Here is a 27,420-nt window from a genome sequence, read left to right as displayed (position 1 = left end):
GAATTTCATCGAATTCTCTTAAATTTCCTTGAATTCTTCTAAAACGCTCTAATTTTTCTGAAATCAATTAAATAATTTGGATTTTTTAAATTTGTTTCAATTTATTTGAATTCATATTTAATTATCCTGTTTTTCAGAATTCTCTTCAATTTTTTGAATTTACGCTAATTTTTTTAATTCACTTGAATTCTATTCAATTGAATGGATTTTTTGGTTATTTTTTTTTTTTAATTCATCCTAGTAGTATTTTGAACAAACCTTAAATTCTTCGTCGTTTTATCAAATTCTTTTTAATTCCAATGAATATTACTCAATTCCTTCCAAATTTAATTAATTCCATTAATTTTTGTAATATTTTTAATTGTTTGCCATTCACTCGATTTTTTAAATTCACCTTGGATTTATGAATTTCATCGAACTTTTCAGGTTTTTCATTAATTTTTCTAAATTTACTCAATTTTTAATTCTTAACTCTCTTTGAATTTTGTTTTTAACTGTAACATAATTCTTCTAAATTCACAATATTGTTTTTAATAAAATGGATTATTTTTTGTTTACCTGCAGGTTTTTAATTTAACTAGAATTAACAAATTTCTTCTGAATTCCTTGAATTCTTGTGGATCCACTACAATTGTATTGAAATCAGGTAATGTTTAAAAAAAATGCATATGAATTCATATTAATTTATCCTAAATTCTTTTAAATTATTTGTAATTCGGTTGACTTATTTTAATTTTCACTGATTTTTTTTTAATTTACATGATTTCTTCTAAATTCACTTAATTCTACCTTATTCAATGGATTTTTTAAAGATTTTTTTTAATATGCCCTAATAGACTTAAATTTATCTCCAATTCTTAGGCATTCATCAAAAATTTTTGAATTCTCTTGTATTTCTTTCAATTTATTCCAAATTTAATATTGAATTCAATTTTTTTTTAATTTTAGAAATTGTTTTCAATTCACTTAAATTTTTCATAATTCACCTTCAATTTTATCAAATCATTGCTTCCTTTTTTTCAATTTTCTTAAATTCTGCTGAGTTTGCCGAATTCTTCTAAATACACTGGAATATAACTGAAATCAGTGGAATATTTTGTATTTTTTAATTCACTTAAATTTTCATGAATTTTGTTGAATTTTCCTTAATTTCTTTCAAATCGACACGAATTTTATGGAATCCGTTATTTTTTCTCAATTTTCCTTAATTGTGTTGAATTGACGATTAATTCTGTTCAAACATATTTTACTAAATTGGATGGAAATTTTATTTTTCTATTTTTTTCGATGCTATTCTTGAATTCCTTGATTTTTTCTAAATGTACTCAAATTTTATGTTTTAACTTTTGCTGAATACTTTTGAATTAAATTGAATTCTTCGAAATTTACTGAATTCTATTTAATTAAATGGATTAAATTTATGTTTTATTTTTTGTTCAACCTTTTAAACATTCATCCAATTTGTTTGAATTCTTCTAATCTCACTCTAATTTTAATGAAATCAGTGGAATATTTTGAATTTTTTCAGTTTATTTATTTTTTTTATTAAATTCATCGACTTCTTCTCATTTCCCTTAACCCCTAAAGTGCATTGTGGGTATCTGGCACCCCAAGAAATTTTCAAACTCTTATAAAGTTACTGCTGAAAGTGGAGGTAAAAAAATCGTGGGGTACAAATAAATATCTGTTTTGAAAGCACCAAATATGCAATATTTTTTTAATGGAAGTACACTATTTAAAAAGTATATTCATTAATTTTCAGGTTAAAATAATTAAACTTGAGTGAGTTATGATTTTTTAGGTAAAAAAAACCATTTTTTCAGTTTTCTCAATACTTTTTTGAACAAACTTAAAATAAACACCCAGGATGCACTTTACCGTGATTTTTACCATGTATGTACTTTGAGGGTTAAATTCCTTTAAATTTACTCGAATTGTATTTAATTCATTAGTAAGAAAGAATTATTCTTTTTTCTCCGCTTTTTTGAAAAAACTTCCCTTTTCTTAGTTTTTTCGCTCTTAAATGCGCACTGAATTAATAGAAACCAATAAGAAAATGCAACTACTTTTCGAATAAAGTATTTTCTTTCATTGAAGAAGTCTAGTATTTTTTTTTATAGTTTGAAAAATGAACTCTTCCATATTTGCTCTAAATGTATCTATAATTCAACTATTTTGTGAAAAATTAATTTTTTTTTTAAATTCTACTTATTTGTAGAATTCTTTTTTTGTGTGGAAAATTCAGCAGTTTTGATAAAAATTTGTTCTTTTGGATTGAAAATTTATTTTTTTTCGGTAGAAAAGTCATTTGTCTTGCTTGAAAACGAACATTTTTACATGTAACTTTTTGAACGAAAATTCAACTGTTTTCTAAAAAAAATTGCTTTTTTGGCTTGACAATTCAATTATTTTCTTAAAAAGTCATCGTTTTTTCAAAAAATCAAATGTTTGATTGAACATTCGTCTTTTAAGATAGAAAATTCGTTCTAATTGAATCAAAATTAATTTTCCTTAGAAAGTTAATCTGTTTTGGTGGGAAATCATCTGTTTGGTTAAAAGTTGAACTTCTTTCTTAAACAATGATTTTTTTAAGTTTCGCCTTCTTCATTGAAAATTATACTATCTTGTAGATAATTCTATTTTTATATGATTAAAAATTAATTCATTTATCTGGAGTTGTATATATTACCTTTCAGGTTAAGAACTTTTTTAAATGAATATTTAATCTTCTTGTTGAAAATACATCTTTCCCATTCAAAAAATCGATTTATTAGCTTAAAAGCTTAACTCTAGTTGGAAATTTATTTTTGTACAGAAAATCAATCTTTTTTATTAAAAATCTATCTATCTGGTTATGACTTGAACTATTTTGTTAAAAATGTATCTTTTCATTGAATTCAATTAGTTGAAAATTATTATTTCTTTTTTTTCTTGTTAAAAAATAATTTTGTAAATTAAAAATATAAGTATTTCATTTTTCTTTGAAAAAGTATCTTTTTTTGGCAGAAAATAAATCTTTTTGTCTGAAAAATCATCTTGTAAGGTTAAAAATGCAGCTTTTTGGTTAAAACTTCAACAATTTTTTTGAAAGTTAATGTATTTTAAATTTTGATATTATGCTGTTTTATATTTTGTTAAAGTATTATTTTTGTTGAAAAATTTCACTATTTTTTTGAAAATTCATTTGAATTCATATTAATTTATTTTGAATTTTTTTAGAATTCTCTTAAATTTTTTGAATTTACAGTTATTTTTTAATTTACTTGAATTCCACTCAATTCAATGGATTTTTTGCTTAGTTTTTTTTCATCCTAGAAGTATTTTTAACATACCTGAAATTCTTCGGCATTTTATTAAATTCTTTTTAATTCCAATGAATATTTCTCAATTCCATCCAAATTTAATTAATTCAATTAATTTTGGTAATATTTAATTTTTTCCATTCACCTGATTTTTTTAATTCACCTCGGATTTTTTTATGAATTTCATCGAATTCTTCATGTTTTTCATAAATTTTGCTAAATTTACTCGAATTTGATTTAATTTGTTGATTAAAAATGATTAAAAATTTATCTTTTATGGTCATATTTCTTTGTTGAAAATTGAACGTTTCGAGTAGAAAATTTAACTATCTTCTACACAATCGGCTTAAGTAATCTTTTTTTATTAAAAATTTCACTGTTTTTTTTTCAAAATTTAACTATTTTGTTAAAGTTTTAATTGTTTCGTTACAAATATAAATATAAAAAATATTTTTTTAATGTCTTTTTGTGTGGGTAACTATTTCATTCTTATTTGAAAAATTATCTTTTTTTTTTTGGTATAAAATCAATCTTTTTGTGTGAAAAATTAGCAGCTTTTTGGTTAAAACTTCAACCATTTTTTTGAAAGTTTAAGTATTTTAAAATCTGATATTATGTTGTTTGATATTTTGTCAAAGAATTAATTTTGTGTGGAAACATTCACTATTTTTTTTTAATTCATCTTGTTGAATTAAAAATTCATCTTTTATGGTCGTCTTTCATTTTTGAAAATTGAACTTTTCGGGCAGAAAATGTAACTGTATTCTAAAAAATCGGCTTGAGTAATCTTTTTTGTTTGAAAATTGCACTGTTTTGTTAAAAATTTAACTATTTTTTAAAACTTTTAATTATTTTGTTAAACATTGAACTTTTTTGTTAATTATCTATTTTGGAGGAAATTTCAATTGTTTTGATTGAAAATATAATATGTGTGTGTGTGTATATTTTAATAAAAATTCGTCCTTTTGGATTGAAAATTTCTCTTTTTTTGTAGAAAAGTCATCTTTCTTGTTTAAAAATTAACTTTTTTGATGAAAATTGAATTTTTCGAATGGAGAATTCAACTGGATTCTAAAAAATCATCTTAAATAATCTGTTTTTTTTTAATTCGACCATTTGGTTAAAAAGGCATCTTTGTAGCTGGAAGATTCAACTATTTTGTGAAAAATTTAATTATTTTTTTGAAAATTTAACTTATTTGTTGAATTGATTTTTTTTATGGAAAGTTCAAGTATTTTGATAAAAATTCATTCGTTTGGTTTAAAAATTTTTTTTGGTATAAGTCATCTTTCTTGCTTAAAAACGAACATTTTTGTTAAAAATCTAACTTTTCGGGACGAAAGTTAATAGTTTTCAATTTGAAAGTCCACTTATCATATTTTCGGGCGTGAATTTATCTCTTTTGGCTGAAAATAGAATTATTTTTTAAAAAATTCAACTTATTTGTTAGTCATATTTTTTAGTGGAAAATTCAACTGTTTTGATAAAAATTCGTCCTTTTGTATGAAAATTCATCTTTCACGGTTTGCACTTTGTTGTTAATAATTCGTCCTTTGGGATTAAAGTCATTTTTTATTGTAGAAAAGTCATTTTTCTTGGTTAAAAATGAACTTTTGTTTGTTAAAAATTGAACTTTTTGAGTGAAAAATTCAACTTTCATTTAAAAGTCTTCCTTAATAATCTTTTGTGTTAAAAAAAACTTTATTATTCGGTTAAAAAGACATCTTTGTAGGTTAAAAATTCAATTATTTGCTTAAAAACTCAATCATTAACAACAAAATTAATTAATTTGTTAAAAATTTAACTCATTTGTTAAAATTTTGTCGGAAAATTCACCACTTTTAATCAAAATTCGTCCTTTTGGGTTGAAAATTCATATTTCATGTAAGGAAAGTAATGTTTCTTGGTTAAAAATGAAATTTTTTGTTAAAAATTGAACTTTTAACGGCGGGAATTCTACTGCCTTTAAAAAAAAATATCTTTTTGGATCGAAAATACGTTCTTCTGGAACCGAAATTCATATTTTGGTAGAAAAGTAATCTTTTGCGTTGAAAGTTAATTTTTTTTAATGGAAAAGTCCACTATCATATTTTTGTGCCAGAATTCATCCCTTTTGGTTAAAAATGTAATTATTTCGTTGAAAATTGATCTCTTTTTCTTAAAAAGTGCTGCAAAATTAGCCCAAAAATTGTAGAAATTTCAGGTTGAAAAATTCGAATTTTAAATATTTTAAATTGAAGGAATTATTTATCCTGCATGTAAAGATCCTTTAAAATTAAACTAAATATTTAAATTTTCCACTATCAAAATAATAATTGTCCAATCTTTTATTTTTATAAAGATAATAAATTACTTGATTTTTTTAAATTCTTATAGTAACTAATTTTTTATTAACTTTCGCAAAACTTTGGCAATAAATAAATTTAAAGAAAATGAAATTCTTAAAAAAAATATTCAAATTTTAAATACCATGTTCCTATTTCCGAATTAACCCGAAGTGAGTTCAAAATTGCATTGCATGTCGTAAACTGTTTCAACTGTCTTACTGCTTCAAAAAGGATGGATTTAAAAATAGAAATGTAGATTAAAATTAGAAGAAAACTAGAATAACAGAAAAACAAATCCAAAATGTTGTATAAGGAAGGCAAAATTGCTTTACTCAGCTTTCTTCTATCGTTTTCGATCTCGATTCTACCCGAAGTACTTTTGAGGTTAGAATTTGATTTGCACCGACAGTATTTCGAAAATATTTGGATATTACACCTAGTTCAGTACGCCCTCCTAAACTTCCTGACGATAATCGCACTTCGTGGATTCTCTTATCAAGTAAGTACCGCACTTTAAGCCAGTAAAAATCAAATCTCCTATTTCGAGGTTAGGTTCTACAGAAAAGTTTTCTCCGTGAATTTTTGCTCCAGGTTGCTGTGAGAGCAGCATTTTTAGGATACGCATTCGGTGTTGGCATTCTAATTTTTACGACAGCGCCTCCGTCATGGCAAATGTTTGGAATTTACGTGACTTTCCTCTCATTTTTCCATTGCTCCGAATTTATCGTCATCGCCTGGACAAATCCAAAAGAAATTTCGACGGATAGTTTTATACTTAATCATAGTCTTGCCTATGGGATAGCGGCGTGTTCGAGTTGGGTGGAATTCTTAGTGGAAAGATATTATTTTCCTGAGTTGAAGGAACCTTCTGTAATTTCGTATTTTGGATTTATCGTGTGTTTTTGCGGAGAGGTTTTGAGGAAACTGGCGATTCTTACTGCGAGGCATAATTTTAATCATGTGGTCCAAAATAAAAAAATGAATGACCATGAACTCGTCACTTATGGGGTTTATGGGCTCTTTCGACACCCAAGTTACGTGGGATGGTTTTATTGGTCCATGGGCACTCAGGTAAAAATTATAAATTATTTTTATTCAATTATAGGGTTGCTACAAGACCTGGAAAAACTGGTATTTTTTTAAGTTACGCCTATTTCAGCCTTAATAATTACAGAATTCACACTATTTCCCCTATTATTCTCCTTCAAGATTTTTTTAAGAATTCCATTTTTTCTCTATTTTCAAGAAACATCTAATTTTTTCGCTTAAATTCGAACTAGACTAATATAATAAAAAATCCAACTATTTTGGTTAAAAGTTCATTTTTAAAATGTATGTTTTCCGTTCGGAATCCATCTCGCTTTTAGTTAAAAGTTCTACTATTTGTTTATAAAATTCTAATATTTTGTAACAAACTCTTTTTTTTTTAACTTTAACAGTTCTACTGAAAATTTGTCTTTTTGGGTTAAAAATTTAATATTTCATATATTTTTTTTTTCATATTTTTTTGTCAAAAATGCAACCGGTTGATAACTAATCTCTTGCTGGAAGATTTAACTATATTTTGAATATTGACGTCAGAAATTATTGGGAAAAAAATTCTTTTTTTGTCGAAACTAACCGTTTTTCTGAAATATTGGCTTTTTCGGTTGAAAATTAATTTATTTTAGGTAATATTTTGTGGTTAAAAATGCAAATGTTCGATTGAAAAATAATCTCTTTTGATTTAAGGTTAAAGTATTTTTTATCCATTCATTTTTAACATCAAATTATTTAGTTAAACTATTTTGTTGGAATATCTTCTTTTTAGTTGAAAATTTAACTGTGTTATTGAAAATGCGTCATTTTGGATTGAAAGTTCATTTTTTATGTTAGAAAGTTAATTTTTTTTTAGTTAAAAAGTCTAATATTATACTTTCGATTTAGAACTCATCTCCCTTTTGGATAAAAATTCTACTGTTTACTTGAAAATTCAACTGTCTTGTAACATAATTTTTTTTTGTCAAAACCTCCACCGTTTCAATGAAAATTCATCTTTTTGAGTTTGAAAATTCAAATAATTTACTAGAAATTTAATGTTTTTAGTTAAAAACAAATGGTTCAAATTGAATCTCTTCTGGTTGAAGATTCAACTATTTTATAGAAAATTCAACCTTTTTAGTCGAAAATTTAACTGTGTTATTAAACATTTATTCTTTTCGATTAAAACTTCATCTTTTATGGTAGAAAAAACATTTACTTTGGTTAAAGATTGATCTTTTTATTTCTTTTTTTTAATAGAAAATTGTATTATTTGGTTGAAAATTCAACTGTTTTTTGAATAAAACATTAATTTGGTCATTAAAATATCAACTATTACATTTTTCGTTGATAATCTATCTTTTTTTATTGAAAGTTCCTTAATTTGGTAGAAAATCAAATTTTTTGGTTGTGAAATAACTTTGTTGTTGAAAATTCGTCTTCTTGGTTTGAAAGTTCATCTATTTGCATAAAAATATCATGCTTTTTCATAAAAAAAATTTTTTCCAAAAATTTTAAGAAAAATGTATATTTTTCACAATTTTGTAAAACAGAAGCTTTTTATGAATTTGGAAATGTTTTGAGAGAATCAAAAAATTTTCTCTATATTGTTAGGAAAATTTAGTTGATGGAAGATTTTAGGACAATTTCATTTATTTTGCATAATTAAAAAAAACTGTACCTTAAAAAGTTTAATAAAAAATGCATTTGGGGTTGAAAATTTAAGTATTGTAATGAAATTTGATTTTTTTGTTGTTAAAAATGCAACTATTTAATTGAAAATTTTACCTTTTTGGTTAAAAATGTAAATGTGTGATCGAAAATTCAAACTTTTAGATCTATAATTCATCTTTTATGGTAGAAAAAAATCTTTTTTGGTTAAAAATTTAACTATTTGGTTGATATTTATTTTACAAAATTTGTCATAGTTAACAATAAAATATTTTCCTCGATTTTATAAATCATTTTTACCTACTTTTATTTTTAGCTTGCAATAACTTTAGTTCATGTTTAATTTAAAAACAATTTTTAAAAAATTCACTTTCATATTAATTCTTAAGCTAAAATCTATGAAAACAGTTAAGCCGAAAAGCAAAATTCTAACTGGATTTATTAAAATTAATTAAATTTTTGTACAATTTATAATTTTGTTTAATTTTTTTAACTTGAACATTTTTTAAACTACAATTTTTTAAAATTTTGCAATATAAAAAAAAATTGTCTATTTCCGATTAAAAATTTTTTTGGAGTCTTTTTAAAAATTCTAAACCTTCTAAATGTTTTCTAAAAATTTTCAAATTTGTCTTAATATTTTTTAAAGTCAAAAAAATCTACCTAAAAGTCATTCAGATTCTTTTTAAAAAAATCTTTGAAATACTTTGAAATATTTTAGAATATTATCCTAAAGATAGTTTCTCAAAATAAAAAATCATTAAACATTTATCTGGAAATATAAAGACCATTTTTTCATTCTCTTGAAACCTCTCGTAATTTTAATGCAGCTTCTTTTTTCAAAATCTTCAACAGCGTTAATTTAATTTTCTTCTAAAATATTTTTTTTTCGAAATAAAGAAATCATTTGATTTGATCTTTTACGACATATTTTGAAACATTAAAAACTTCAAATTAACCTTTTAAAATAAAATCTAAAATAATTTTGAATTATTTTTCATTCTATTACATTACAATCATCGAAAACTGTAAAAAATTATATTTTCATTAAATTATTATTTGAAAAACATCATTTAATAATTTTAAATGAAAATGAACATTTATTGATAATTTTTTTCCTGTAAATTCAATTAGAATAATTAGGAACAATAATTCGAAATCTAAATGTCTTGATAGGCGAGAATAAATCAATGTAAAGTGGATAAAATAAAAAGTTGAAAATTATTTCGAATACTTAAATCCTATGTTACGATTTCTTTTTTAGGATAAATTTCGTGAAAATAGTTATGCCGTAAAACAAATTTTAAAATGAATTCATTAAAATTAATTGAATTTGTTTAGAATGTATAATTTTAGTTCATTTTTTTTAAACTTGAAACTTGAAATTTTGTTAAAAAATCAGTTGTATTGTGCAAAAATTGTTCGTTTTGCTTGAAAATTCAAATGTTTTGAAAGAAGTTTAATCCTGTTTATTTGTAAATTCGACCATTTGGTTGAAACATGATCTTCTTTAAATTAAAAATTTGTCATTTTTTGTGAAAAATGTAACTGTTTTATTGAAAATTCATACTTTCAACCTTTCTTGATAGAGAAGTTAACTTTTTTTGTGAAAAATTCAACTATTTGGTTGAAAATTCAACTATTTTTTATTTAAAATTAATTTTGTTGTTATTAAAAAATCAACTATTACATTTATCGTTGACAATAAAATTCGTCTTCTTGATTCGAAAATTTATCTATTTTTATGTAAATGTTATGGCTTTTTGTGTAATAAATGCAATTGTTTCTTTGACAATTCTTGTATTCAAGTGATTTTTTTTCATTGTATGTTAATTTCAGGCCTCACAGAAAGTTTCCGATATTTGAAATCCCTCAATATATTCTAGTACATTTTCCAGGATTTTAGACAATTATATCATAATTTCACGGGTTTTGATCATATTTTAGAAAATTTGGAGAGATTTTAAATCACCTGAATTATTATTAATTTATCCTGAGTTCTTTCAAATTCTTTCGAATTTTTTAAATCACTTGAATTCTCTAAAATTTAATCGATCCTGTGGATCAATTGATTAAGTTTTCAAAAGATTTGAAACCTGTTAACGCATTTTTTCAAATTCATTGGCACTTTCAAGAGCTTTAAAATATTTCATGGGATTTTACAGAAGGATTTAAGATATTTTAAAAGATTTCCAAGGATTCCAACGATTTTAAGGGATTTTAAAGGTCTCGAGGTATTTGAATACATGTTCCAGGATTTCAGGAAATATTATAAAATTTCACAGGATTTTATAATATTTTAATGAATTGCTAAGGATTTGAACTATTTTAGACAATTTTAAAAGATTCCATGGAGTTTTAAATTTATTTCAATAATTGGAGAGGATTTAAAAAGGTTTGAAATATTTTAGGGTAAATAATTTCCTTTAATTTCGGAAGATATGAAACAATTTTACAGGACCTATTGGAAATGATTTAACTGTGATACACCACGTGGTGACAAAAATCCGAACTAGAAAGAATAGGTACGATCTTATGGAAAAATGCAAAACCGAGAATTTTTTAAATTCTCTGATTTTTTCTTCAATAATTTTTCATTTTAAATAATTAATATTCAAATATTAGAATTTTAGTCCTGTAATATTTTTAACATATAATATTTTATAAACGGAATAAAACAGTATTTCATATACAAATTTAAAATTTTCAAATTTATTAATTCATTAAAAAAAAGTATTTTCTATTATAAAAGATGGTTTTTTGACAAAATAATTGAATTTTTAACATACTAGTTGAATATTCAACCTAAAAATACAAATCCCCAACAAAAACGTGTCATATTTTATATTTCATAAAAAAAAGAATAAAATTTATACAAAAAAAAAGAATTCTAAATATGACTTCAACAAAAAATTAATTTTCCTCGAAATTGATGCATTTTTACCCAACAAAAATGAAATTTCAAACTGAAAAAATATTTGTTTTACCAAAAAATGCGAATTTTCAATTAAATAAGATCAATCTTAAAAAATGTAAGTTAAATTTTTTATTAAAAAAATAATTTTACACAAAAAAGCTATATATTCCACTAAACAGTTAAATTTCCAACCAAAGAAAATAAAAATTCAATGAAGAAAATAAACATTTAACAATGTAGTTCAATTTTTACCCAAGTAGTTGAATTTTCAATTTAAAAAGATTAAATTTCAACAAAATAATTAAACTTTCAACCGAACAGATGAATTTTTAACTAAAAATATAAATCTTTAGCAAGAAAAAAAATGGTTAACAATTTGATTCAACCAAATCTTTCAAACAAATTAGTTGAATACTCAAGCAAAGAAGAATGATTTTTAACCAAAAAGTTGCATTTTAATTTAAAAAACTTAAGTTTCTTCTGAAACAGATCGAGTTTTAAATTTAAAATATAAATTAAAAAAAAATAGTTGAATTTTCTGTTGAAAGAGATTTTAATCGAGTTTTTACGATGAAAATATGCAATTTTAAAAAAGAAATAAGTTTCTGTAATAAAAAAATTAATTTTACAACAAAGAAGACGAATTTTTAACCAAAAAGAATGACTTTTTAACTAAATTGTTGAAGTATCTATTATATAGTTGCATTTTTATCAAAAAAAGATGAAATTTCTCTTCAAGCAGAAAAATTTTTTATCACAAAAACAAAAAGTTGAGCTTTCATCCAAAAAAGATTCCAGTTGATTCTGCAAGATCAAAAATTGATTTTTTAAATAAAAGAATAAACTTCTTTCTTCGATCAAAAAGGATGAATTTTTAACGACATAGTTAAATTCTCTACCAAACAGTTGCATTTTTATAGAAAAAAGATTTATTTTTTTTTAAACAGATGGATTTTTAATTAAATAAAAACAAAAGATTTTTTAAAATAGTTTTTAGAATTGCATTCGGAAAATATTTCATTTTTAACGTTTTGTATTTGTCCTATTTTCGAAATTTTATTTTAATCATAAATCATTGAAATTCGCGAAATTCTACTCGAAAAAACAAACAATTATTATACTATTTATTATGATTTTCAACAGATTATTAACTTAAAGGAACTTATTTTGAAGCAAACATGAACTCAAAGTAATTTTTTATTAATTTATACATAAAATATTTACCATTCAAAATCTGATCTAAAAGTTTGGTTAGAATTCGTATTTAAAATCCAATCGTCTATTATTCGTATTCTTTGCATAATATGGACAAAATTTGTCGTTAATCTTCACAAAACAATCGTAAAAACACTTTTATGCAAAAATTAAAATACATCTTTAAAAGTGTGCCTACTCTTGTTAGTTCCAGTTTTTGGCATCAGGTGGCAAAATGGTGGACCATCATTCCCAATAAGGTTTTACGATATTTTAAAAGATTTCACAGTATTTTATAAGGTTTCAGAGGTTTTCGATTATCTGAAGGTGTTTTTTCATTGTCTCAATGTATTTTAATCAATTTTCCAGGATTTCAGAAAATACCGCAAGATTTCAGAGAATTTCAGGGGATTTAATAATATTTTGGTGGATTTCAAAGAATTTATTCAAGAGAAATGAGATATTTCGCAGGGTTTGAAAGATTTTAAGAGTTTTTGCAGTTTTTAGAATTCACCCTGAATTTTTAATAATTTATCCTAATTCTTTTTTAATTCAATTGAATTATACTAAATTTACTAAATTCAATTTCTTATTCAATTTATTCTTTCTTTGGTGCTACATTTCAGTTTTACCACCTTCACTCGCCTTTTCTCCTTCATTAACAATATGAACACTTACAAACTAGTTTAATTACAACTATTTGTATAATGACTTAACTTAAATCACATTTAGATTGCATCACTAATTTTTAACATTCAATATTTCCTCTATCTTGCCCAGATTTAAACACAAGTCTTTGTCCACTTCCTTCTGTAAATCTGCCAGTAACTCCTTCTTGCAGTCCTTCTGTCCATTCTTTTCTCTCCAACTTCTCCACCATTCTTTACCCGGTGTTTTTAACTTTTTCATTACTTCTTCACATTCGATTACTTGTTGTACTGTTTCCCCTTTGACCTTGCAAGCCCTGCAATTGTTGTTTTTGAAGCCTTTCTTTCCTTCCTTTACCGCATTTCCACATCTCCATCGAGCCCACACTTCCTTCTGTCTCCCCTTTAGTTTTTCTTTTTGCCAGTATGTCTCCATCTCCGTGTTCTTCTTAATCTCTTTATAATAGCTGCAGAAGCTGGATTGTTCTATTTTTTCCCAATCTTCCTGTATGTCTTGGGCTTCTGCTATCATTTCCAGCTCAACTAATCTTACCACAATTTTTCTATTGGTTTTCCTTCTCCTATCATTTTAATTATTTGCCCGTCTCTTATATTTTTCATTTGTTCCTCTAGCGACCTCCCCCAGCTGGTTGGATTGCCATTTCTAATATTCCTTATTTCCTCCTTTATACACTTTCTTGCCCATCTATCCTCCTCCATAGAGAGTACCTTTATTATAAAAGCCCCCGCCCTTCTTCTTGCCTCTATTTCCACACTCCTTCTCCCTGCTTCTATCTTCCATATGTAATCAGGTGTGTTCTTTCCTAGTCCCATGCTCGATTTCACATATCTGCTCTGGACCTTCTCTATCGCTTCTTTTCTTTTCCATCCCCAAATTTCTACCCCATACAATGCCGCCGTTTTCACCGTCGAGTCCATAAAAAAAAGTTTTCTCTTCAAATTTGTTACCGCAGCTCTATTTGTTTCGCTCCATACCTTATTAATTAATCGCTGCGTTTTTCCTGATGTCTTCCTGACGTATATATTTTATTGATTTTCCGTTGTGAACCAAAATCCAAGATAATTAAACTCCCTTACTACTTCTAACTCCCTGTTTTTATATTTCCAGCTTTCCTTTTTCATTTTTCCACCATTCCTAAACACCATAATCTTTGTTTTCTCCACATTTACCTCCATCAAATTCTTCTCCGTCCATCTTTCTACATTCTCAATCATTTTATCTAGGTCCTCCTTGCTTTCCGCTACTATCAACGCATCATCTGCATAGAGCAATGCACAGATTTTTATATTTGAACCTGGACTCAGTACCGTGCCCCCATCTCCTTTTTTTCTTAGTTCTGTTTCTAAGTCGTTAATATAGATGTTGTATAGGATGGGGCTGAGTGGACACTCTGCCTCATACCCTTCTTTGTTGTAAATTTTTCAGTCTTTTCCTCTCCTATTACTTCATTCCACGTATCTTTGTAAATTTCTTTGGTCATTTCTAGGAACCTTCCGTTTATCCTCATCCCTTCCATTTTCGTCCACAGCTTTTGCCTATCCACCATATCAAACGCCTTTTTAAAATGAACAAATACTGCATACAACTTGCCTCTCTTTCTTCTCAGTCTGTTTCCTATTATCGTATTTAAGACAAAGATCTGCTCTATGGTACTTCTTCCTTTTCTAAACCCTGCTTGAGCTTCCGTTAATTTCTTTTTTCGCTCCAACTTTTCGCTCAACCTTCCTGCCATTATCGACGCCAATATTTTATAGCCTGTATCTAGCAGAGAAATTCCTCTGTAGTTACCTGTCAAATTATCATCCCCTTTTTTGTGAATAGTATAGATCGATGCCGTACGCCATCGTTTTATTAATCGCTTCTTCTGCAATATGTCCTTGACCAATTGTATAAGTTCTTCCATTCCTTCTTTAGGCATGCCCATCAAAAATTCTGCTACAATCCCATCCTCTCCTGCTGCCTTACCTTTTTTTAACTTCCTTATCCTTGCAAGTATTTCCTCTTGCTCTGGCGATTTGTTTAAATCATCCTCTTCTAATATTTCATAAATTCTCTCTTCTTTTTCTTTGCTCTCTTTCTCTTTATTATCATTCAATTCTTTCTTCTTCCTATTATCCTCAAACCTCAAATCGTCAACTCTTTTCTTTCCCTTCTTCTCATCAGCCTCTTCTATAAATTCCTCTACTCCCTCCAGTAATGACATAAAATGTTCTAGCCATACTTCTTTCTTAATTGTGTTAATCACCATACTCCTTTTCTTTCTATACCAACTCATGGCCTTCCACCATTCTTTAATATTTCTGCTCCCTGCTTCCGCTTTTTATCCAACCAATCCTTGATCAATCTTTTTCTCAGTTCTGCTAGTTCCTTTCTACTGCTCATGTACGCTTGCTTGTTATTCCAGTCCCTGTTTTCTCTAAATCTGTGTAGCAACTTAAATATTTCTCTTCTTTTCAACTTGTATTCGTTGTTATCCCACGTTTGCTCCCGCCTATTTTTCCCTCCTCCCTTAGTTGTCATACCAGTCCTTCTTGCTGCTTCTTCAAATGTCTCTTCTATGTTCTTCCATCTTATCTCAGGATCTGGATTCTCTTCTGTAACACTGTCCTTCCAACATTCAAGCCATTCTGTACGGAATTCTCCCTCTTTTTCCTATTTCTACTTTAGTTCTCTTACTTTCTTTCTTTCCTTTTCTGTTTTGCCCCATTGCACTCGATATATTACTGGTAAATGATCTGGTCCTTCCTGAGCTGCAATCCGAAGTCCCCTAAACCATTCTGGTTTGTCTATTCCTTCCTCCATTTTGACCATGACCAAATCCAATACAGCACCTAGTCCTTTCCCGTGTCCAATACACGTTACCTTTTCTTCCCAATCTTCTTCCGTTCTACCGTTCATAATTAACATCGCTCTTGCCTCGCACCAATTTCGTAAAAGTTTACCCTCAGGCCGTATTTCTTTATCTTCTGAATTTCTTAGACTTAAATCCATTTCTTCGTCCAAGCCGCATTCCGCCACTCCCTGGCCTGTTCCTATTTTTGCGTTCAGATCCCCCGCCAGTATTAATCTTGCTGTGTGTCCTTCTAAGCTATCCAATCTTTTATCTAGCTTTTTCAAAAAAAATTTTGTATTATTAAGCTTATTATTATAGCCCGTGATCAACATGTAATTATCCTCATGTACTTCTTTTTTATTTGTAACTGTAATCCGTACTCCCGTTCTGTCTGATTCCAGCTAGCCTCTAGCCTTTTCTTAACTCCAATCAGGTGCCCTCCACTTGCTCTGCCTTTAGTATGTTTCCTAACGGCTGCCTTGCCGAACCATTCAAATTTCTTATCTAGCGCTTCTATACATCTTTCCATTCATTTCTCTTCCAAAAATGGTTCTTGGAAAACGACAATGTCCACACTCTCCCACAATTTCCAATTTTTCTTCACGTTTGTCGTACCCTGAACATTCTATTGCATCAATACCAATTCACTATCTGCCAGTGCTTCCTCTTCCATTGTCGCGAAAAAATTTCTTTCCTTCCTCTCGTTAAGTTTCAAATCTCCTTCCAGCTCATCCCATTCTAGACATACATCATCTACCCAGAGTCTGATACCCCGTTGTGGCCCTCTCCCTTTAAACCTCTATGCTTCCGCTTCTTTTTCTAACAATGTTTGTACCTCTTCTTGTCTCTCTGTTACATCGCCCAAAATCCACACTCCCCAGCCTAAGTCTCTTGAGGTTATTTTTTCTTTCATTAACTTTATTTTGGATTTCCACTCCTCAAATTCAACTTTCAGTCCTCCCTCAATTCTTTCCGGTTTGTTCACCCTAGCTTTTATTTGCAATATGTTCCACATCAGCCTTTTAAGTGGCGGATTTGCCAAACCCGCCCCCCCCCCTCCGCATCAGCAACCTCCAACCCTTCTGCCACCGAAACGGCAGCATGCGCTAAAGTCATTGCCTCTGTCGATGGGGACCTCCCCATCTCGCCGCACTGTCCCCCCACTTCCTGCCACTGTTCCAATAATTTATTTAATTTACTAATCTCCATCCTTCCTCTTTCAACTTCTCTTTTTAGCTGTTCTAATTCCGCTTCCCTTTCTGCCTCCCACTTCCTTTTCTTTTCGCATTCTTCACATCTATCATGTCTACAAGTATACTCTTTCCTCAACAATTCTTCTGATTCTGCCATTCTTCTATCCCATTTTTCTTCAACTTTTTTCCCAACCATCTTTCAACTCCAATAATAAACCAATAACATCCTCTGGTTGTACACTTTGTATATCCCCATCCTCCTTTGATATTCTCTTTTTTATTGGAGTCCTCGTCAATTTCCCATTTGCTAAAAATGCTTCTTTTTCATTATTATCCATTACCCTTCCCACCTGGCCTCCCTCTTGAGCATCTGTATTTAAGTGGCGTAATTCCTTCTCCCTCTCGCTATTCTGGTTTTTTATCCAATAATTTTCCAGTGTTCTTACCTTATTATTCTCTTTATATTTTGAACTTCCCTCCTCATCTGTCACCTTTCGCGGTCTACCTCTTCCTTTTTTACCGACCTCAACTTGTTGCGCCATTGTTCCTCCCTATCACTAGCCACCATCTCATTGGACGTCATATCCGTTTCGCAATCCTTCGTTCCTGCGGTCCTGCCTCCTTCATGTTCAACTTAACCTCAACTGTCCAAAAAATTGCACAATTTCTACGTTATCTCACCTCCCTCATCCAGTTCTAATATTTCAAATTATCACAATACACTAGCTCTTTCGACACTCACTCAGCCGATCTCCAATTTCCACCTTTTTTTTACTCAAAAACCGGCTCTCAACCGCACCTCACACACAACACACCCCTTTTAAGGTATTTTTTCAAATTTCTTGGCATCGCCAAGAGCTTTAAGGGCACGTGATACTTAGAAAATTGTCGATTTTACCAGTTTTAGGTTCCCCCGGCTTTTTTTCTAGAATAATAAATATTTTGTCTTAAAAATTTGGGAAATGATAGCGAACATGCTAACGGACGTCCCCACACACTTTTTTTGTGGGTTAGTTCAAAAAACCTTTAATTTAGCAAATTGTGATAAATTTGCATAGCGCTTAGGAAACAGTATCGATTTTTTCATTGTTAGATTCCCCCGGCTTTTTTCCTAGGATAAGAAATATTTTGCCTTCAAAATCTGTGTAATGATAGCGAACATGCTAACGGACGTCCCCATACACTTTTTTTGTGTTTTTTTTATCAACAAATTTTTAATATTGCTAACAACGTGCGTGTATATTTCGAGGTTATGTGTGTTACAATTCAGCCGAGCGTTACTTCCAAACTACACAATATTTTTGGCCGAAAACTTTGGACTTAAAAATAAACATAGTAAATAATCTCCCGGAACTAACCTTGTTTGCAGGCAATCAAAAAAGTTTATTTCATAAATAATTTCCAGATTATCGGAAAGGCAGAGATGAAAAACGACGTAACCTCAAAATAATGCATATGCATAAAATTTTTATATAGCACAATAACATTTTTTTGTTATTATCCCTCAAAAAAGAGTCTGGGGACGTCCGTTATGATATTTTATAGCATCTCCGAATTCAGTTTTTAAAATTTCTTATTTTTTGTGGAAAAAAAGCCGGGGAAACTAAGTATCACATGCCCTTAAACAATTGTAAGGGATTTCAAAAGATTTAAAATACTTTAGAAAATTCTAAACAACTCCCAGAATTTTGTTTCTTTCCTTCAATAATTTGAAAGAATTTCAAAGACCTAAATAGTTCAGGGTATTTTAAAACTCTTAATAATTTTAAGGAATTTTAATTCTTTAATAAATATCAAAGAATTTATTAACAAGAAGTGAGGGATTTCAAAGGTTTCATGAGATTTTCTATAATTCATTTGTAATTCATCCTGAATTCTTATCAATTTATCCTGCATTCTTTTTAATTCTTTAGAATTATTCTAAATTCATTAAATTCTACTCCATTTAATTAATTTGTAATATTTTTTAATTGTTTTTTGAATTGTAATCAATCGGGTTTTTTCGATTTTTAAAATTGTTTCATTGAATTTGTCTCGTTACTCGAAATTGATCTAAATTTGTTTCAATTTTACGGAAATCAATGGAAGTTTTTTATTTTTTAAATTGTTTTTAATTCATTTGAATCCTTTGAAATTTAACCCTATAGACTATAATAGAAAATTAATCTTTTTGGTTTAAAAGTCTGATATTATAATTTCGGTTCAGAGTTTATCTCATTTTTTGTTAACAATTTTTTATTTGGTTGAAACTTCAACTATTTTTTAACAAAATCTTTTTTGTTTTTGTCTAATCATCAACCGTTTTAATGCAAATTTGTCTTTTTGAGTTGAAAATTCAACTATTTTAATAGAAATTTTATATATTTTTGGTTAAAAATGCAACTGGTTGAAAATTTAACTCTGAAAATTGATCCTTTGGATTGAAATTTTATCTTTCATGGTAGAAAGTTAATCTTTTTGTTGAAAAGTCTGATATTATATTTACGATTCAGTATTCATCTCGATTTTGTTTAAAATGTCTAATATTTCGGTGAAAATTCAACTATTTTTCTACAAAATCTTTTTTTCTGTCTAAACTTAAACCGTTTTGCTGAAAATTCGTCTTTTTCTTTGAAAATTAATCTTTGTAAATTGAAAATTCATCTTTTTTCAAAAACGTCAATATGTTATTGAAAATTCATCCTTTTAGATTACAAGTTCATTTTTATATCTTTTTTGTGGAAAATTGAACTATTGGTTAAAAATTCAACTGTTTTTGATTTTAAATTAATTTTTTTAATATCAATATTCATCCGTGTCTTTGGTTGAAAATTCAAGTGTTTTATTACAGATTTCATATTTTTTTGGTTAAAAATTCAGCTGTTTTGTTAAAAATTCAATTTTTTGGTCGAAAATTTAACCGTGTCATTGAAAATTCAACCTTTTGGGTTCATAATTTATCTTTTATGGTAGAAAAGTAATCTTGTTTAGTTAAAAATTTAAATATTTGGTTAAGAATTCGACTGTTTTTGGTTGCAATTTAATATTTTTTGTTTGAAAAATGGACCATTTCGTTAAATTTTATCTTCCTAGGTTGAAAATTCAACTATGTGGTGAAAATTTTGATTGTTTGGATAAAGAATCAACTATTTCTTAATGAAATCATCCTTTCCGGTCGAAACTTCAACCTTTTTGCTGAAAATTTATTTTCTGGTTGAATTTGACTGTTTTTTATTTCAAATTAGTTTTGTTGTTCAAATATTAACTATAACTCCTATTGTTTGAAATTTGATCTTTCTTGATCGAAAATGATTTTCTTGGTTTAAATTTGTATGATCTGGTTTAAATTTTTAATATTTTGTTGAAAATTTAACAGTTTTGTTAAAAGGTCATCCTTTTCGGTCGATAATTTAACTTTTTTGTTAAACATTTGTCTTTTTGTGTAGAAACTGAATCCTTTTGAATAAAAAATTCATCCTTTGATAAAAAAAGCCATTTTTTTTAGTTGAAAGTTAATCCTCTTCAATTTAAAAGTCTAATATTATATTTTTCGTTCAGAATTCATCAGTTACATTTTATTGTTGAAAATTCAACTATTTTGTAGAAGTCTTCTTTTTGGTTCGGAAAATAATCCTAATGGGTTCAGTATTCTACTATTTCCTTGAAAGTTAAAGTATTTAGTTAAAAATTAACATTTTTGGTTGAAAATTCAATTTTTTCGGTGTGAAAATTCATGTGTTTTGTAGAAGATTCAACTATTTGGTTAAAAATTCAACCGGTTTTATTTACAATTACCTTTTTTTTTGTTGTTGAAAAGTCATTGAAATTATTGAAAAATCTCCTTTTTAGCATAAAAATTCAACAAATTTAAAGAATTTGTCTTGGTTGATATATCTTTTTTTTTTGAAAATATAAATTTTTTTTAACATCCGTGTTCTTTGATAGAAAGTACTTTTTTCTCTAGAAAAGTTATCTTTCTTGATTGAAAATTCCTCTTCCTGTGCTAAAAATAAACTTCTATTTTGAAAATTAAACATTTGTGGTTAAAAATTAAAATTCTGTAGCAACCCTGAATTCTTACCAGGATTTAGTTTTAATTTGAAAAGTTTCTGTGTGTTTGCAGTTAATTCTTCAGAATCCGTTCTGCTTCCTCGCTTACACAGCAGCATCCTGGCGATTTTTTCATGACCGAATTTTTGTTGAGGAAGTAACACTTCTCAGTTTCTTCGGGGAAGAGTACATCGAATACCAGAATAAAGTTGGTACAGGTCTGCCGTTTATTTCTGGCTACAAAATAGATTTATAGCCGAGAGTCGATGTTTAATTTGAGATAAAATAATTTACAGAGCAATAATATTCAAATACGTTAATTAATTTAACGTTTTATTGCACCCTCTGTTTTCGCGACTGACAAACTTATATAGAATACGGGTTTATAAACAATAAGAGATTTTAAATTAATTAATATTGTTAAGTAATCTGTAAAAATAATAGTTCACTCATTAGTTATTACGAAAAATTACATTCTAGTCACTCAAGAAAGTGGTATTTTTGTTAAAAATAGTAAAGCTGTCTCTAATGTATAATATACTGATACTTAATATTATTATCATAGAAATAATATCCTCGCCTATGATTTTGTTTGAATAATCAGTTTTATATTTATCTAAAATTAAAAATAAAACCCAATTACTGTTTTTTTAGCAAAATTATATTTATTGTCTCATTTTCTTTTGAAGAATTATCATATAAAAAATTTTACTGTCGGAATTACGAAATTTAATAAATTAGAATTTCAGGGTAACCGCTGGGCTGGGAATTTTTTGAGACTGGGAAATTAATTTTATTTTTTGACCCGGAATTTTATATATTTTTACAAGAAAAATCTACCCAATGACATGATAAAATTTAAATAAATAAGTTTGACTTTAACATTCATTTCAATTGTTAAGTTTTCAAGATATATATTTTAGACCTGTACAAATTGTAACATTTTTTTTTAATAGTTCAATTTTGAAGATTTATTATTGCAAATTCATTAATTTTAACGATTTGCAATGTTGAACTCTTCAATGTTGTAGATTTGCAATTGAAAAAATCTATCTTTTTAAGATGCGTAAATAAAAGTGATTAAATTTGGATAATTTTGAAAATGATATATTAAGGTTTCAATTCTTAATCTGTAAAATTGAACAAATTTCGAATGTAGATAATCAAAATTGCAGAATCTCTCAGTGTGTAACCTAAAAATTGCTTTACTTTTAATTGTAAACTTTCAAAATTAAAAATCCTTAAATTAAGAGATTTAAAATTCAAACTTCTGCAATTTCGAAGATTTAAAATTGGAAATTCTTGAATTTAAAAAATATAGAATTGAAAATTATTGAATTTTCAATGTTGCAAATTTATAATTTAACCCTTAAAGTGCATACATGGCAAGGATCACGGTAAAGTGCATCGTGGGTGTTCAAAACCCTAGCGTATTTAATCATTTATTGTTTAACCCCTTTTGAATATTTTATCACAATAAAATTATCCGATATAGTTTAAGATGTCTTTTATAAGGTAGAGTGGATTTTATAACCATTTATTTATTTTAAGTTTGTTAAAAAAATGATGGAAAAAAGTGAAAAAATGGGGTTTTTTACTTAAAAATTCATAGTCACGCAATTTAAATTATTTTAACCTGAAAATTTATATCTATTCTTTTGAATACTGTACTTCTATAAAAAAAATATTGCAAAATGGATGCTTTCAAAAAAGATATTTATTTGTACAGTTGAAAAGTCAATTTTATGATAAAATGATGAATCAGGTTTTTTGCTTTTAAATCCATTTATTATTATAAAAATTGAGAAACTTTGACATGTAACTATAAAAATACAAGAAATTGAAAAAAGAGACATATATAACTGCATTGTAAAAATTTTAAAAACTATTTCAATTTATATGATATGCTTATGTTAGAAAGTAAACAAAACTCAATAAAATTTAAAAAAAAAATTTGCTCCAAAATTACTTTTTTACTTTCTATGTGCACACTGGGTGTTAGAGACCCACGATTTTTGACCTCAACTCTTACTCAATTTTTTCGAATTAAGTATTTTTTATAAGAGTTTGAAAATTGCTTGAGGTCTATAATACCCACAATGCACTTTAAGGATTTAAATTCTTCTATGTTTAGGTTGCATAAATAAAAAAGATTCCATTTTAATGATTTTGAAAATTATAAGTCAAGGTTTCAATTCTGAGTCTTCAAAATTGAAGAAACTTCAATTGTAAATTATAAAAATTACAGAAATTTTTGTCGTGAAATTAAAAACCATCTAATTTTAAGGATTTACAATACAAAGTTCTGCAATTCCAAAGAATTGAAATTGAAAATTCTAAGATTTTGAAAATAGAGAAACAATAATTTTCCAAAATTAAGATTTATATTTTAAATCTATGGAATTTAAATAATTTTTTTAAAAGTTCAATTTTAAAGACTCATAATTTTAAATTCTTCAATTTTGTCGACTTTCAAAGTAAAATTCTTTTATTAAAAATGAACTTTTCTTAGTCAAAAATTAACTTCTTTGTTGACAGATCGACTTTTCCGATTAAAAAATGTTTAAAATGTTTTCTCAAGAATTCGACTCTTCAATTTCAAAACTCCACTCATTTGTTGAAAGTCGCCTTTTTGAATCGAAAAATTCATCTCTCTTGGTAAAAATTTATTTCTTGTTTTTCCAAAATTCAACTATTTGGTTGAAAATGCTATATATTTAGATTTTAAATTTTAGGATTATGTTTTCGACATTAATTTTATTCCCCTATTTTTGTGAAAAACTCCCTATTCTACACATGTCTAGAAGAAAAATCTGTCGCATCACATGGCATAATTCAATTTGAAATAAGTTTCATTTTAACTTTTTTTATGTTAAGTTCAATTTTTAACTTTCTCAAGTAATGAAATTATTCAGCATACAATGCGTAATTCTAAAATCTTTTTGATTAAAAAATTTCCATTTTTTATCAAGTTTCTAAACTATAATAATCCCGAATTGAAAAATTCCCGACAGAAAATTGCCGAATTTAAACAATTAAATAATTTTTTGAATTAATATTATGCATTAATTAAAAATTCAATAATGACATATTTGTATTCAAGAAGAAAATTTTGTTGATGTTAATTGTTTTTAATTTAAAACATTAATTTCAAAAATTGACCGACCAGTAAAAATTTTTCTGTTATAAAAATATTTAATATTATTTTTTGATAAACAAATAATATTGATTTAAAAAGAAATTTCTTAATTTTTTAAAATATGTCTACCATTTGTTCTCGGTAAATTCACAATGGCGATGACACCCGTTTAAGGAAATTCAGAATTAAAAAAAGTTTATGAATTGAAATTTTTAATTAGTAAATTCTCATGTGAAATTATGTAAATATAATATTTTTAACACTTGTTTTAACTTAAAATTCGCTTTTTTCTTTAATTTTCAACAGTTGAATATTCGATTTTCAATTTTCTTCAATTTTTAACTGTTGAAAATTTAAGAAAAAGGCGAATTTTGTATTGAAAACAAGTGTCAAAAATGTTATATTCGCATAATTTTAAATGATAATTTGACAAAAATTTCAACCCGTAACAAAAAAATCGGGGAAAAAGTCGATAATTAAAAACTAAAAGCGTTTGAATTTAAAAAACCGTTGATAAAAAATGTTGTAGGTTGATCAACTACAAATATAAATTAATTAATGATTTTAGAAATTGGATTATAGTCCGAGTTTCAAGAATTGAACAATAATTGATTTCACCAGAAGTGTTGAAATTTGTTAACAGTGAAACAATTACAGATTTTAACATTAAAATAACTCTTTCAATTCGGAAGGAAAGATTGAAAGACCGGTTGAAACTAAATAAACTAGTTTTTATTTTTAAATAACTTTAAATTTCTAAATTCATGAGTAAACGATTTTATTTAATCTTAACTTAAAATCTTATTCAAATTTTGTCTCAATCTAAAATTTTCCATTTTTAACAAATTAGATTTGAAATTTTGTTTTAAAAAAAGAACAATTTTCAATGTTTAATGGTCCCAACATTAAAATTATTTAAGTTTTTATTTAAATAGATGTGATTTTTTAAACTGATAGCGTTAGTTTATTTTTTTTAAACCAGAAATTGTTTGATTCAAAAGTGTTGCTTCCATTTTATAAGTGTTTATAAGTCGTTTCTGTTGTAAAAGTTTAAAATTCAAAAGAATCCCGCTTTAAGAGTTAGTTTTTTGTCGACTGAAAAATTTCGAGAATAATAATAAAATTTGCAAATAACAAAATTTCAGAATTTTAGCAATTAAATTTTTTAAATAAATTTTAATAATTTATCTATTAAAAATACATCAATCATAAATTCTAATGCAAAGAAAATTGTCTTTAGTATTGAAAAATGATAAAATTATTATTTGAATTTCAATCATTGTTATTTTAAAATCAGACAATAGTTTTCAGAACTGTATACATTAAAAATACATTTTTTATGCAAATATTTGATTATTGTATTTTTGATAAATAAATAATATTTAGAAACAAAATTTTAATTGTTTAAAGTCGAAAATTTTATATTTTAAATATTTTATAATTAAACAAATTTTATTACTTGGGAATTCCCAAATTCGGTAATTTTATAAACTGTCAGAAAAATTATTACCTGGGATATTTGATTATTCGAATATTTTATAATTCAGGAATTTTATTATTCGGAACTTTTATTATTTGGCAATTTTCCAATTTTTGAATTTTAGTTTTGAGAATTTTATTTTTCGGGATTGTTCAAATTGGGAATTTTTTTCCTCCATTAAAACAGCCACCCTGAATTGGTTTCAATTTAATAATAAATAAGGTAAATTAAATTTAGTAAAGACGCTTTGGTTATTCAGCAAAATATGGCCCTTTCTCACATTAAGTATTTTTATAAGAATGAATGCATGTTCTGTCATCGAAGTTATTGAAATTTTTAATATATCTAAATCTACTAGCACCAGTAAATAAGCAAAGTTTATGAGAAATTTTCTTTCGTCGCTATTAAATCATTTTACTCTAAGCTTCCTGAAAAATAGCGAAAACGAAGCAAAATTTTCAGGAAAATATTCGCAGTGAAATTATGTAGTCCTAAAAGAAAGAGTGGCCTGACGGTACTTTCCGTTACCAGATTGAGAGGGGGGTGCTAAAATTATTATTACAAATTAATAATTAATTTTTAATATTCATTCATTAATTTTTTATATTTATTAATTGATCATTATAAATATACAATTATAAAATAATTGTTATCTATTATTTGATTAAAAATGTAATTATTTGGTTAAGCATCCAACTATATTCTAAATAAATAATCTTTTTCATCAAAAATTTAACTACTTTATTAAAAATTTAATTTTTAGTTGAAAATTGGTTTAAAAAATTGGTTTTTGGTTAAAAATTCCACTAAAGTCCCGGGACGGTTGGATATTTCCTCAGGTAACATATTTTTCAAAAAAGTGAATAGGTCAATTTTAACGTTGAAGGTCAGTTAGAGGTTATTTGAAATGAACAAAGTTTTCCAACAGGTCAGTGTAATTCCTGAAGTAAATTTCAACGAGGAATTCAATGGTGACCTTCATTTTGACCTTGAAGTTGACCTTCATAGCTTTTTGAAGGTCAACTTTGTTTTTTTTAATGGAAACCCCCTTTTTTTACATCTGCAATTGGTAGAGTGGAAAATTCTACGTTCAGGTACGTACCCAAGTCATAGGTCAATTGTAACTTTCAAGGTCAGTTAGAGGTTATTTGAAATGAACAAAGTTTTCCAAGAGGTGCAATTCCTGAAGTAAATTTCAACGAGAAATTCATTGGTGGCCTCTGTATTGATCTTGATAATGATCTTCAAAGTTTTTTCAAGGTTTTTCCAAGCAGTTTACGTTTACGTTTAGCATTACCCAGGAACAACGACGTGGGCGTAGTAAATTCTGTTTCCTTCGGGGTGCTTGATTAGCGTGAGTCCCCTTGCCTCTCACGCTTCAGTGAAGATGTTCGAACTGAAAACCTTGAGCTTCTTGACAAAAAACTATGCGATTGTAAAAATGAGTTACAGCATTACGAATCATTTCCCTATCAATCAAAGTAGCCTGTTGCAGAATCCGATTCTGCAATTCATCTAAGCTTTGCGGTTGCGTTGAGTATACGTTGCTCTTTAAATAACCCCAAAGAAAATAGTCGAGAGGCGTCAGATCAGGAGATCTAGCAGGCCACTCGATTTCACCCCTTCTTCCAATCCACCTTTGAGGG

General features: G+C 27.0%; 1 protein-coding gene across 1 annotated transcript; it reads left to right on the top strand.

Moving 5' to 3' along the window:
- The first annotated feature begins 5,814 nt into the window (after positions 1-5,814).
- Positions 5,815-21,813, top strand: LOC117177399 (protein-S-isoprenylcysteine O-methyltransferase). Its single transcript, XM_033368052.1, has 3 exons — positions 5,815-6,128; positions 6,221-6,700; positions 21,229-21,813. The coding sequence occupies exons 1-3, from the start codon at positions 5,931-5,933 to the stop codon at positions 21,409-21,411; spliced, it is 861 nt and encodes a 286-aa protein (XP_033223943.1). The 5' UTR covers positions 5,815-5,930; the 3' UTR covers positions 21,412-21,813.
- Positions 21,814-27,420: the final 5,607 nt, after the last annotated feature.

This window comes from Belonocnema kinseyi, chromosome 7 (genome assembly GCF_010883055.1).
Source record: "Belonocnema kinseyi isolate 2016_QV_RU_SX_M_011 chromosome 7, B_treatae_v1, whole genome shotgun sequence".
Lineage (NCBI taxonomy): Eukaryota > Metazoa > Arthropoda > Insecta > Hymenoptera > Cynipidae > Belonocnema > Belonocnema kinseyi.
Note: the sequence above shows the minus strand (reverse complement) of the source record. Positions and strands in the feature narration are given on the sequence as shown.